General features: G+C 42.4%; 1 protein-coding gene across 10 annotated transcripts in view; it reads left to right on the top strand.

The window, feature by feature from the left end:
• Nucleotides 1-13701, top strand: part of MED12L (mediator complex subunit 12L) — a 362689-nt gene extending 348988 nt beyond the window's left edge. For 6 of the 10 annotated variants that reach the window (XM_024990948.2, XM_005201810.5, XM_059885773.1 and 3 more), the window contains 5 exons: nt 576-805; nt 2473-2629; nt 5445-5558; nt 12008-12089; nt 13576-13701. In XM_024990948.2, the coding sequence (XP_024846716.1) occupies nt 576-805; nt 2473-2629; nt 5445-5558; nt 12008-12089; nt 13576-13628 (636 nt within the window). In that variant the 3' untranslated portion in view covers nt 13629-13701. Of the gene's footprint in view, nt 1-575; nt 806-2472; nt 2630-5444; nt 5559-12007; nt 12090-13575 lie in introns of those variants that run through there. The other 4 variants (XM_059885782.1, NM_001206505.2, XM_024990957.2 and 1 more) reach the window with 4 other exon arrangements.
• The last annotated feature ends 308 nt before the right edge of the window (nt 13702-14009 follow it).

Below are 14009 nucleotides of genomic sequence, written 5' to 3'. Positions count from 1 at the left end.
GAGCAACTAACACTTTCACTTTCAGTGATACCCTCATTCTCTGGTTAATTGACTTTTCTTCTTTTTTGTTAACTGGTTTGTTACTACAGGCAAATTCATTAGGCCCAAGGAAGTGTAGTTACATACCATACTAGGAAAGTGTACTCCATTATTTTTATTTGCCTTGAGTATGTGTAGCTTTTCTGAAACAGCATTAATGATGCTTGAACTCTGTTGAACACTGATATCATGTGTGCACTAGAGGTATGCATGCTTGCCTGATTATTTCTATGCAGAAACATGCCTTTCCTTTCCTGAAAACAAGCATCTGAGCTTAAAAATGATTGCTTAACCAAATGAGGATTCATGTTTTGTAATTGAACTTTCTGGTGAATCAGTACACAAGTTCATCCTATAATTTTATGACTCTTCTTTTGGCCTCCAGAGTAGTCTTCCTCATATTTTGAGTTAAAAGAGCCTTGGAGAACAGCACATCTCAGGGAGCTCCTCCTGGCTTTGTTTTTGCCCTGTGTGTCTTAGTGATAGGAAAGCTGGTAAATGGAAACGTTGACTTCTTCCCTTGTGCCTGCCTGCAGACCATGCCCCAGGGCTACACAATGTATGGAACCCAGATGCCTTTGCAGCAGACCCCTCAGCAGCAGGCTGGCAGCGTGGTCCTGTCTCCTACCTATAATTCCAGAACCTATCCGGCCGCTCACTCCAACCCAGCGCTCATGGAAAGACTCAGACAGATGCAGCAGCCGCCGAGCGGCTATGTTCAGCAGCAGGCGTCACCATACCTGCATCCCCTGACCGGCTCCCAGAGGTGATGCATGTGGAAATGATTACAGTGGTGGCCACTCAAATCCTGATCTTTACTGTGCTTCCCTTAGGACATGGTGTTTCATAATTGTTCTTATGAGTTTGCATATTTCCACATCGTTTTCATTCTGTCATCTCATTTTTAGCAGCATCCGGATTGTAGTTCAAAAGAAGCAGTGCCTCACCTTGTGTATTTCATTCAAGGCTTGTTGTTTGACTCACATCTCCCTAAGTATTTGTGGAATATTTTTTAGTGATAACACTATGTTAGCTCCAGTGTTCTTTTTTTCCTTCTCTTTTATAAAAAGGTTTTAAATTGTTAAAACCTTTTTTTAATTGATAAAAAAATTGTTGCTTGTCCCTAGCAGTGCCTTACTAGAATATGTTGATTGGCACCTTAAAGCCTGTGATTACAATTCTCATCGTATGTAGCGTGCACAACAGTTCTGTTACATATCTCAGTTTTTACCTTTTCCACTTTAGAAATGGCTGGCAAAACAGGGCCATGAATGTCTCTTACTCAGTTCTTGCTTAGCTGGAAGTTATAGACATAGCGTATAACTGAACTGTCTGTTAGAGTAGCTACTAGCCACGTGGGCTGTTTTAATTTAGACTAATCAAAGTTAAGTTTACAAATGTTGTTCCTCAGTTCTCAGTCACAGTAGTAACATTTCAAGTGTTCATTAACCACATGTGGCTAACAGGACCAGCTTTGAAGATATGTGATCTGTGCAGTCAGGCAGGACTGTGTGTTTAGAGAGGCCTGTGTGGTCGCTATTAATGCTCTGCTGTCACTCACTTGAAATTCTTACTCATTTTTGATCAGAGAGCCCTGCATTCTTTTTTTGCCCTGAGACCCAGAACTTGTGTAGCCGGTGGCCAGTGGCTGTCTTACTGGAGAGCACAGATGCAGTCAGCGTAGAATATTCTGTTGTATGGCATCAGTCTAGGGGAATTGAGTTTCCTGCAGCATGTCGGAATGTTGCTCTCCCATGGACAGCAGCTTTGCTCTTGTGTGTTACCATCAAAGAGTGCAGGTCAACTCCAAGTAATCACTGTTTGGAAAATTGGCACGGTTAATGGCAGCACATTTGGGAACATGAATAAATTTAGAAAACATGCATTATATTTATTTGTCTAGTAAGTGGCAACATACCATACTGCCTAAGAAATTGAACTTCAGAGCCCCGAAGTTCTGAGTTTAAATCCCACCTGTGCCATTTGCTATCTTACTACCTTTGGTAACTACTTCTCTAGCTCTGTTTTCTCACTTTAAAAGTAGGGCTAACGAAACTGCTGAACACGAAGGAGGGCTGTAGGGGTAGTAAGCGAAATAACAGATTTCAAATTTTTCCCACAGCGCCTGCTCCAGGTAAAATGCTCGGTTAATGTCACTTATTAGAAACTATCAGAACATTTTTAAAAAGTAGTTTATCCATGTTGCAATCTCACTGTAAGTAGTAAGTATACTTGCTGTCCTTTGTCAGGGGATACCAGGTGTCCCTGAGAATCTAGGAGACCTTAACCGCTGCCCTTTATTGCATTTGAATTGTTCAAAGTGATTATTGACCATGATGGTTTCTTTGTGAGTGTATGTACGGCTCCCACGGCACTGATTAAAAACTTTGACAGCACACTTGGGCCTGAAAACAAGTTTTTCTTCTTTACCAGGCTGAATCATCAGTCGCTTCAGCAGAGCCCTCTGGTGGGTGGAGGAATCGATGCGGTGCTGACTTCCGCACATCCAAACCTTCCCTCAGTGCCCTTGTCTCAGGACCCGATGAGACCCAGACAGCCACAGGTTCGACAGCAGCAGAGGCTTCTCCAGGTAGGGGGCTGGGAGTGAGTGATTTGTGGGCAGAATCCTTAGCAGCCTTAAGAAAGAACAGACGCTTCCGACTGTTCTTATATAATTTCCGAGTTCCAAGGAATCCTGTGTATTTGACACTAGGAGCTAAATTGGTGTCATTTAGTTCCAATTTGGCAGGGGTCTTCCTTCCTCTGTGCATCCACCTGGTTGTAGTAGGCAGGAGAGTACTTAATGTAGACATCCCTTTGCTGCTCCCAAAGGTTTGGGAGGGTAACTGGATGCCTTTATCTTAATAGTGTAAGCCTCAGTTTCCCCAGTCACTGCTTAACTATAGACGATGTGATTTGAGTTCAAAATTTCTTGTGTGTGTTTTTCTTTTTTTTTAATTGAGCTGTCCAGAGTTTCCATCATATTTCTAGAGGGGCCTGTAATGCCTGTAAATGTTTTGTTTAACATCTCTAGTTTGATTGGGCTGTGAAGCTGGAGTAACGTAAGGAGGATGTTTCAAAGGGATATTTCATCTTGTCTCTGGTAGTATCCAGACAGTTGTCCCCTTTGCTTGTTCATCATAAATATTTGAGTCTCCTAAGTAAAGAACTCTTCCTCTTGACACATTCTGACTTCTGCCTCCCTTGTTTAGGGAATGCAAGCTATTATGTTTGCCAGTTCCATCTGTCTTTATTATCAGCAAGCTTGTCCTGTGTTATTGGATTGGAAATTGCTTGATGAGTTTATACAGTGGACTCTAACCTTATCAACAATCCAACTTAAGATGCATTGTCCTTTTATGTATTTCTAAGAAAGGAGAAGAAAGCAACACCAGGAATGGGAACTCCAGTAAAACTGGGGTACCCAAGGGTTATAGTCTTCATGTGAGGTCAATGAGAAATAAACCAGTCATGCAGAAAAGGGCAGCAGAGGAACTTTCATGTCTCAACCTTGACACTGATGGTGGGAAGAAAATATTTGAACCATTAGCTGAAATGGGTTTCAGATCTGAATTCAGTATGATCCCAAGAATTCTGGTTGGCAGTGCCATCAGGTGGACAGTTGAAGCTAACACAAGTCTTCAACAAAACTGTGCTTCACAATTATAAGATGCTGTGAATTACATCCCAGTTTTCACCGTTAACATGTGGAAAATTTAGAAAAGGTAATTGATTTCAGGGAGTGTGGCCTACAGATGGCCAGCCCCACTCACGGCATACATATAATCTCCAACGTGGTCAGAAGCCCTCTAATCTTTAGCTTTGTCATAAGTAAAATGGAAATGATTATAGTGCCCACTTGTTACATGTATAGTGAAAATCTAATAAGCAAATACAAGTAAAGCACTTATTTGGTAATACTATTGTTAATATGACTGTTAATACTTGTGGTGATATTTTCTTGAATCACAGTTTCCCCAAGTTCTGAGGATAGGTTTCAGAACTTTCTATGACTGGTGTTTACATTTCCCTCTGTTTTAAAACTTCTCATTTCCAAATCATTGAGGAAAGTTGTTACAGTATTTATTTACCACTTCCTATCTTCCACTAGTATTTTTTACTGCAAATTTTGAGAATCTTTCTTATTGGTTACCGTGTACTTTTTAACCCAATTCACATGATAATGTCCTTCTAATAATTTTTTCATTACCAGCACATTTCTTGGAGATTAGGAAAAATTATTTGTTTCTGTATCCAATTTACATTTATTCCTTTTATGGTGATTAGCTTCCTCCATAAAGAGATAGATTAACAATTACAAAGTTGGGTTGACTTTTCCTGAACAGGCTCACAGAGAGCCAAATGGAGAATTAGCTTCCTATTGCAGTTGCTGTATTTCTGATCCAACTTGTATTTTTCGTGGTGGAAATGGCCCACCCAGACCTCAGCTCGGATTCCAAATCCCGGACCCTTGTCACTTAGAGAAAAATGCCATCTGACAATAGCCATTGATTACCTTGCCCTAAAGAAGATAATTTGGGAGAGAGTATGCCAACCAAGTGGAAAATGCAGAAGATAAAAAGAAGTCAGGTGCTAACATCATCAGGATGAAGTGTTTGGGTGGAGGAGACTTTAAAGTTCGAGACAAACTGCCTCCTAATATTTTCTGCTCCTCTGTGGTGTCCCACCAGATGGATGTCTAGTTTATATTTCTTTTGTGATTTGGAGCTGTTTTCCAAGAGCCATATATTTGAGCCAACATTCATGGACATAAGCTTACAATTTTATGCTGGTAATTTACACCAGAACTTCTCACATCTAAATCTTCTTTAAAAAAAAAAAAAAAAAAAATTCAGGAGTTCCTTTGGGTGTCATAAGGGATGAAAAGATATCTAGTGAGCAGTCCTTGTCTCACCTGGTAGCATAAGATGGGATCAAATGTGTGGAAGGGCAAATGGCACTAAAGGAATAGAAATGGTTAAGTACAAAGAATGTCCCTGGACGGTGTCAGGTGGTTTAGACTATGATCACTGTGACTACAGTAGAGGAGATTCTTAGTGTTGGAACAGTCTGAGAGTGTGTGGAGGAGCAGACTTGGGTATTGCCCTTGAAGATGAATGATGTGTGGCGAGAAAAATATGGAGGAGGCAGGTGCCTGTCATCTTTGTTAGAACAGAATAATCAGAAGATATATTGGGGAGGAAATTGGAATGATATTGTGGTGGTGGTATAGTTGCTCAGTCATGTCTGACTCTTGCGACCCCATGGACTGTAGCCTGCCAGGCTCCTCTGTCCTTGGGATTCTCCAGGCAAGAATACTGGAGTGGGTTGCAATGGCATTCCTTCTCCATGGAATGATATTAACCTCCTACTTTAGCTGTGTAATTATTTTTCTTTCTTTCCAGATGCAGCAGCCCCAGCAGCCCCCCCAGCCCCAGCAGCCTCCCCAGCCTCAGGGGTCCTCGCAGACCCAGAGTCAGACCCTTGGTCTCCAAACAATGCAGCCCCAGCAGCCTCTGGTAAGGCCTAGCATTTCAAAACCAAACATGTGGGTTTCTTCTTCTTTATTCTTTTTTTGCTGGGGTTCTTCAAAGGCAGATTGCATTTTTTCATGTCCCATAAGATTGTTAAGAACTGAAAAAACCTAAATATACCCTGCCAGTTTCCTCCCTAGAACTTTATCAGAGAAGGATTGTGTTATTATTGTAGTCAGTATATTTGTTTTCATGGAAGGTATAAATAAATATTTAGGGTTCTTAGGTCATATAATTTTTCCTCTTCAAATTTCTTCAGACCTCTGCATTCTATGGACTAAATGTTTATATTGAGAAACCAAATTTTTTGTAAACAATGTTAAAATGATAACTAATAATGGGTATGCTTAGAATATTGCTGTACTTGGCTTTGAGTTTCCTTTGAGTAATCCCAAAGAAACGTGAGAGTACTTTCTAAAGTATTATCTTTATTGATGTAAAAGAAACTCCCAATTTTAGCCTGTGTTAGCATTTGCTTCAAGAATTTTCATGGAATTCATGTAATTTTGTGAATTTTTCATGTAATCTTATAATTTGCTTCTGTGACTTTGTAAACCAAATTCTGAAATGTTATGCATAGTATCAAGCAGCGTGTGCCAAACCTCAATAGTTTTTACTTTTGCCAGTGCCATATTCCTTCTTTATTATTTACCTACTGTTTTTCTTTAAATTGCCTCTTTTCCTATTTCCTTGAACATATTCTAAAAAGAAGCGTTTTATCACTGCTATCAATGGTAGTGGGCACATCACTTGTCATGTGTTGGAAATACCTGTGAAAATAAGTACTTACTCTGCAGGTAATTCAGCCATGGGAGTTGAGTGAATGAGCACCATGCCTGAGATAAGCTGTATGACTGTATGTCTCTCACACTTTGGAAAACACTGATGTAGATTCTTTTCCAAGACAGAATTTGAAAGATGGGTGGTTTTTCAGTTTTTAGTAAGAAGGAACAGTGTGGCCAGGGCTCTAGTATATTAGGTGGGATAGAGTGCAGTTAGGTGGGGATGGGCTGATAATGCCCCCATAAGATGGAAGTAGGACACCCTGAGGGAATTTAATACACCCCTGCATTGGCCAGTTTGATCTTCATTTTTAAAGAAATCCTTGAAATGTAATAGACCACAGCCATGAAATTAAAAGACACTTGTTCCTCGGAAGAAAAGCTATGACCAACCTAGACAGCATATTAAAAAGCAGAGACACTAGTTTACCAACAAACGTCCATCTAGTCAAAGCTATGGTTTTTCCAGTAGTCATGTATAGATGTGAGAGTTGGACTGTAAAGAAAGCTGAGCACCAAAGAATTGATGCTTTTGAACTGTGGTGTTGAAGAAGACTCTTGAGAGTCCCTTGGACTGCAAGGAGATCCAGTCTATCAATCCTAAAGGAAATCAGTCCTGAATATTCATTGGAAAGACTGATGCTGAAGCTGAAACTCCAATACTTTGACCACCTGATGGGAAGAACTGACTCATTTGAAAGACCCTGATGCTGGGAAGGATTGAAGGCTGGAGGAGAAGGGGACGACAGAGGATGAGATGGTTGAATGGCATCACCGACGCAATGGACATGAGTTTGAGTAAGCTCTGGGAGCTGGCAATGGACAGGGAACCTGGCGTGCTGCAGTCCATGGGGTCTCAAAGAGTCAGACATGACTGAGTGACTGAACTGACTGGAAAAAAAAATTTTTATTCTATCACAAAGTTAAAATTATATGACTGGGGTGGAAATTAACTTCAAACTATTTTTGTTATAATTGTTAGTAGAAGGTCCACTTATACAGAACTGAGAGGAGACCCAGGTCCCATATTGCACTAGAATTAAGCATATGGAGGAGCCTGGTGGGCTGCAGTCCATGGGGTTGCTGAGGGTCTGACGCGACTGATCGACTTCACTTTCACTTTTTCACTTTCATGCATTGGAGAAGGAAATGGCAACCCACTCCAGTGTTCTTGCCTGGAGAATCCCAGGGACAGAGGAGCCTGGTGGGCTGATGTCTATGGGGTCACACAGAGTCGGACACGACTGAAGTGACTTAGCAGCAGTAGCAGCATACAGCAAAATTTAGTACCTTTCTACTCTTCTAATAGTTTCATAATGTTTAATAATTTTTTGTGTGTAGAGAACATATATCACACATTCAGGGTTCTAAGTCAGTATTGATATGTTTTAATGCAGCTGGTTGTATTTCACTCACTGGCTTAAGACACTTCTATCCCACTTAGTGGGTCAGTCATGTCAGGCTCATGATTCTTCTTCAGTGTATTCCAAGGAAAATAATTCTAGAGAAACAAACACCTCCATTCACAGTAATCTAAATAGAAAGTAAAATCCACAGTAGGCTTTTTTTTTTTTTTTTTTTAGCTTTTAAAAAGCTACCTTGAGAAGCACAATGTTTTATTTTGATATTTAGAGCAATACATTATAATCTGCTGCTGCTACTTAGCAGCTTCAGTTGTGTCTGACTCTTTGAGACATCATGGACTGTAGCCTGCCAGGCTCCTCTCTGCATGGGATTCTCCAAGCAAGAGTACTGGAGTGGGTTGCCATGCCCTCGTCCAGTGGATCTTCCCAACCCAGGAACTGAACTCAGGTCTCCTGCATTGCAGGCAGATTCTTTACCACTGAGCCACCTGGGAAGCCCAATACATTATAATCTAGTTGGCAGCTATGCGTACAAAGGCAGATGTGTTGTACATCCTAAGTTTTAAGATGAACTGAGAAACTTATCACTTAGAGTGATAGACTTCAGATAATTTCCAAATTCGAAGTTATAGGGATGACCAGTGATCTTGGACTTTTGCATTAGTATAATTCTTTTTTGCATGCTTAATTACAGCATGCTTATTTACATATCCTCTTAAGCTTATTAATATAATGCATATTTGTCATTGTGAATAGCTGTGAAGAAGTCAGTCCATTGTACTGCTCTGCTATTACTTGTTTAACCACCCTACCTACTGTTGAACATTTAGATCATTCCTAGTTGCAAGTTAGTGATGCTGGGGATATTTTGTTATATATTCCATTGCTCTTTTTTTTTTCTTTCCTCTCACAGTGAAAGAAAATAGAAGTATAAGAGAAAGGTTCTAGTTGTATATTTTCAGAAGAGCCATGACAAAGCCTCAGCAATTTTAACACAATGTATTTCTTTTTATCTTTGGGTACAGTTCCTTTTCTTATTAGTTCTAAGATTTATTATAATCATCTCTAGCAGATCCAGTTCTTGTTACTGGCTAGTGTTCTTCCTCTCCTGCTTGTTTGCTTGCTAGTGACAGAGTGGTAAACTGGCTGTTGAAGAGACACCAGCTCTGACTCACTCACAGCTGTCCTTCCTGCAGACTCAGGGGAGAAGGGATGGTGCAAACATGCCACCGCCCTCCTCATGACTTGCCCTCCTGCTGTCTGGTGACATTCCCAAGTCTGCATGTGTATACTGAGATGTGCAGTGGAGGCCAGCACGGTGCCGAAGGTCGCGGAGCACAGAGGTGATGTGCCAGGCTTGCTTCCTGCCGCCAGATGGCGTAGAATCACTGAAGGCTGTTAGATGTCAGTCTGGGCCCCGGAAAGTGGTGGAAGCCTGGTGAGGTGGTGTTTGTTTGTCAGGGCTGTTGTAGTGATATACCACCACGGGTGTGGCTTGAACAATCAGAAAATTATGGTCTCACCATTCTGGAGGCTAGAAGTGCAAGATCATCGAGTTGGTGGAGCCAGTTTCTCCTGAGAGTCTGAGCCACACCTCTCTCTGAGCTTCTGAATGTTTCCTGGCAATCTTGGGCATTCCTCGGCTTGCAGACACATCACCCAATCTTCCCTTTCATCCTTTCATGACGTTCTCCCTGTGTTTGTGTCCAAATTTCCCTTTTTTAAAAAAAAGACTCTGTTTCCAACTGAAGTCACTTTCTGATGTACTGATGGTTAGGATGCTAGTGAATCTTTTGGGGGGAAAATAATTCAACCCCTAACAGAGGTCAAGAGGAGTAGGAGAAGTATGGGAAGCTTTGAAAGAGGAAATTGAATGCAGGGAACCTCAAAGTGCATTTGTATTTGATTTACTGCTTTTGACTACAAGTTCCTTATCAGGCTGTTCCCTTGTTGGCAACAGCAGCTGGGTCATGTGGACAGTCATCATCAACACCCCTGTGGGCAGGCTTGTCATTTCTGTAAGTGTACCTGAGTCAAAACGGACTCACAACAGAACCAGTGCTTTTTCAGAAAGTGTCATCAGAAAATAGAACTTTCCTCTAAGAAAGAAAATATGAGAAAAGCCCGTGCTTAGAAATTAAATCCGGAGTTGTCGTTTGCTTACTTAAGTCACTTGTCTTCTGTGAAGGAAGAGATCTGGAAAAGAGTGGGTGCCCTTGCTGAAGAATTAGATTTGGCATCTCAGGCTTTGGTCCGTATTATGGTTGTTGATTTGAAAAATACTTTTAAAGCTCATGAGTTGTTATGATTAAATTAACTCTGTTAGCAGGCTATGATTTTTTCCTTTAAAGTTGCTTCCAGCTTTTAAGAAGATAATGTTTACACTATCATGCTCTGTAATTTTCATCTTGAACTCAGGTTGCCATAGTTGGGTGGCCAGGAAAGCATGCTAACAGAAAGCTTTGGGAAAATGGCTTTTAAAATTAACTGTTATGTCAATATCATACTGTGTTGAACACTTGCTTTTAAAAATATGTGTAATGGCAGAAATAGATACTTAAATAATTGCATTAACTTTTAATCAAAGACAAGGTTGGAATTATCATATAATTTTCCTCAAGGAGTTCATATGTTCCAGTCAGAAATTTTTTAGAATGCCTCTGGAACTCCAAATTAGCCAGATAATATTACTATTCTTTTCAAGTGAAAAAAATTGGGTCCAGTTTTTAATTGAGCCAGATTGCCTTCCTTTGTATGAATATGGATCCATGCCCCACCCCCGCCCCCCAACCTGAAGGAAAAAGAGAAGTCATACTTATGGAAGGAGGTATGGGGAAGGGGTTCTTGGGAGATTTGTGGTAACAGCACTAATACTTTTGATTTCTTTTTTTCACTGAGAAGAAAAACTAGTGCAGGTTAAAAAAAAAAAAAAAAAAGGCTCAGTGGAAGTTGCTAGTTAGCTTGCAAATACATACCTGCTAAATACTCTGAAATCCACCGGCTGCTGATGCTCTCTGTGTTTGCCATCCGGAACGCGTTGTTCCGTCCACGTGCTCAAAAGGGGCCTGGGCAGTGCTGCAGGCTGTTCTGCCAGAGCTGGTAGAGAGGAAGGTTTGTGTTCTGTCAGTCAGAGGAAGGCCTGTGTGTCTGTGGAGCCTGTCGGTCGGCAGTGCAGGTTTAAGCTCAGTGTTGCCTTGGTACTTGTCCCTTTGCTCACTGATAGTGGTGTCACAGGTGTCAGGACACAGCTGGCAGGAGGCAAGGACTATGTTTACGCACTTTGGTGTCCTGGAATCCAGAAAAGCACCTGGATTTGGATAACTCATTTGTTGGATGTCATAGCAATGGAGGAGAACACCCAACACATTATTCCCAAGCAAAGGAAAACACACCAGAGATTTGACTCTGCTTCTGCCCTGCCATCTCCAGGGTGCACCCCATCCCCGCTTAGAGGTCAGGAGGTCAGTGGGCCAGCACTCCATCCTGAGGTGGGTGGGGGATGGGCCTGTGGAGGTAAGTTGATTAATTCCAATGTGTACGTGATTAAGATAACCTTGCATCAGAACGCGTCCTTTGTTAGGACAGTCATAGGCCCGGCTGAAAGAAGCGGGGGAGAGGTAGAAAGGAAGACTAGAGTGACACTCTGAAATCTGAAGGTTAAGGAAAAAAGTAAATCAGCACTATGAATGATGTTAATCAAAGGTGATTTTACTTCCGCCACATAGGTTTTTTTCCCCCTCTTTGGAATAACTACTGCAATTTCTTGAATCAACTTAATGGCTAGAACCAGGGCACTCAGGCCCTCGGATTATTCTGCACACGCAGGACTCTGGAAGCCAGCGCCTCCTCGAAGTGTGGTCCTCCTCGGTGCCTCTCTGGTCTCACCCTACCCAACTCCCCTCCTCCACCAGCAGGAAGGTGCAGTCCCAGTGGGGTCCAGGCCTCTGCACCCACACTCTTGTCTCCATTCACCCAAGGCCAGGCCTGTGGAACTTGACCCAATCCTCCCACCAGGCAGCTTTCAGTTTGCTGCTGCAAATGGTTTGGAATGTAGTGACACCAACTAGTCAGCTGGTGATGGGTGAGGGAACAAGGATTTGTGAACCACTGGGCACCGCTGGACTCCTTCCTCAGGGCTCCTCCGGTAAAGGCTACGTCCGCACCTGGAGATGGGTTTGGAATGCATCAGGCACTTTCAGGTGAAGGCCAGGTGTGGACCAGGCGTGGCTGCAGGCTTTCTGTTCTTATCTTTGATCGGTGCTGACTCTCTCCTTTCTCCCGATGACAGTTCCCCAGGCAAGGCTTGCAGCAGACCCAGCAGCAACAGCAGACGGCTGCCCTGGTGCGGCAGCTCCAGAAGCAGCTTTCCAGTAAGTATGCTCCCTCAGAAACACATGGCTTCCAGGAGGTGGAGCTACACACGCTTGGCCGCTCCTCAAAAACCACAGTCTTCCTCGCTGCTTTCCTGTTTGCTTTAGTCCTGGCTGTCCCTACTGTGTTCAGTCTTGGTTTGAAGGCTTCTTTTCCTGCAAAAGCCCTTAGTCTTTTCCTTGAGTTCAGCAAAGATGTTTTCCTGTTGCTTCCATCTGAGTCTTGGAATGTTTCTTTCCATCTGGGGGACCCCAAGAAACAATAGGTTCTTTTCTTGCAAAGCTAGATGCCCCCGAGAGCATCTTGGCTGATGCCCTCAAGTGTGTTAGGGGGCAGGTTTGGGGCCCCCAGTTACTATGACTTTACATGTGTTAATTCACTTAATTTCTACACCACCTCATGTTAGTCACTCAGTTGTATCCGACACTTTGTGACCCCACGGACTGTAGACCGTCAGGCTCCTCTGTCCATGAGATTCTCCAGGCAAGAATACTAGAGTGGGTTGCCATGCCTTCCTCCAGGGGATCTAACCAACCCAGGGACTGAACCTTGGTCTCCCACATTGCAGGCAGATTCTTTACCTGCGATAAGGTATTATTGCTATTCCCATATTACACATGAGAAAACAACTAGAGAACAGGGACACTGACGTGTCTGCCCAAGGTTATTCTGCCAACAGCTGGGACTAAAACTCAGAGTGACTCGTTCCAGAGCCACCTTTTAACCACGGTATAGATTCTGCTGCCTGACATTAGCAGTGGCGCTCGTCTCCTTTGTTGAATAAGGGCGACTGAGCTGAGCTGCCCACTGCACATCTCTAGAGGGCTCCGTTTATGCCATAGTCTGTTTGCACGGGGCCTCTGGATTTGAACAGTCCCACCAGAGTTGTGCGAGCAGTAGCTGTTTCTAAGCCTGTGTCATTTTTTTGAACCTGTGCATGGTTCTTTGTCTGTGTGCATAGACATATGTGCATAGGCATACGCTCGCGTCTCATACACGCAGCCTCTCTCACGCGCATACACTCTTGCCTAGTTCTCTCTGATGTATCTATGGCCATTTCCAGGAAACTGCCCACTTCAAGCTACTTCTCTTTCAACTATTATAATGTCAGTGTTAAAGTAGAATCTCTGACGTACTTTTATGAAGTTTTGAGAACCGTTAATGTTTTATGATACTTAACAGTCCTTTTTAATATTAGTATTTAGGTGGTTCAGGGATAGAGACTTTTGGTGGGCCAGTTACCCACATCCCGAGGCCTTTTGCTGGCAGGTATGGGACCGTGATGTAGAGCTGGCCTCTCTGCAGAATGAATCCAAGGGTGCTGTTAAGACCTGGCCACTCAAGTGTCTGTCTAGTGTTAGACTCCCGGGCCAGTCTGTTCTCCTGTTCCTGAGGCTGGTACTGAAAGCAGTGACACGTGCATACCATCTCTATGTAGCATCATTTTGCATCTGCAATTTTGTTTGAATTTTTTTCTCTCACTAGGTAACCAGCCACAGCAAGGAGTGACTCCCTACGGGCATCCTTCACACTTCTGAGTCTGGAAGAGGACAAAGATACAAACTTTTTTGTTTGCACTGAAAAATAGAAAATCACATTTACTGCATTAGTCATCTTTGGAAATGTCTGTTTTTTCATTTCTTTAAAAGTTTTCCTGTATTTTACGCCACATTTCATACAAAGGTGTTGAAACAAAAAGTAAAGGAAAGGGTGTGGTTTGGTTTCATTTCATTCAACTTGAAAAGTAGGTTTAAAAATGTAGACGTGTGGGCCTACTGCAGGAGGAGTTTGGTAGCAGACTTTTTAAAATTGGTGCTCTTACTGAATCTCGTAGTTATAGAAAGAAGGAATTATGGTGGATTTAAAATATTTATGTATCATTGATGGTTTTGTTTTTTTTTTTTTTGGCAACCTGTGCT

This window comes from Bos taurus, chromosome 1 (genome assembly GCF_002263795.3).
Source record: "Bos taurus isolate L1 Dominette 01449 registration number 42190680 breed Hereford chromosome 1, ARS-UCD2.0, whole genome shotgun sequence".
Lineage (NCBI taxonomy): Eukaryota > Metazoa > Chordata > Mammalia > Artiodactyla > Bovidae > Bos > Bos taurus.
This window is presented reverse-complemented; position numbering and strand designations above follow the sequence as displayed.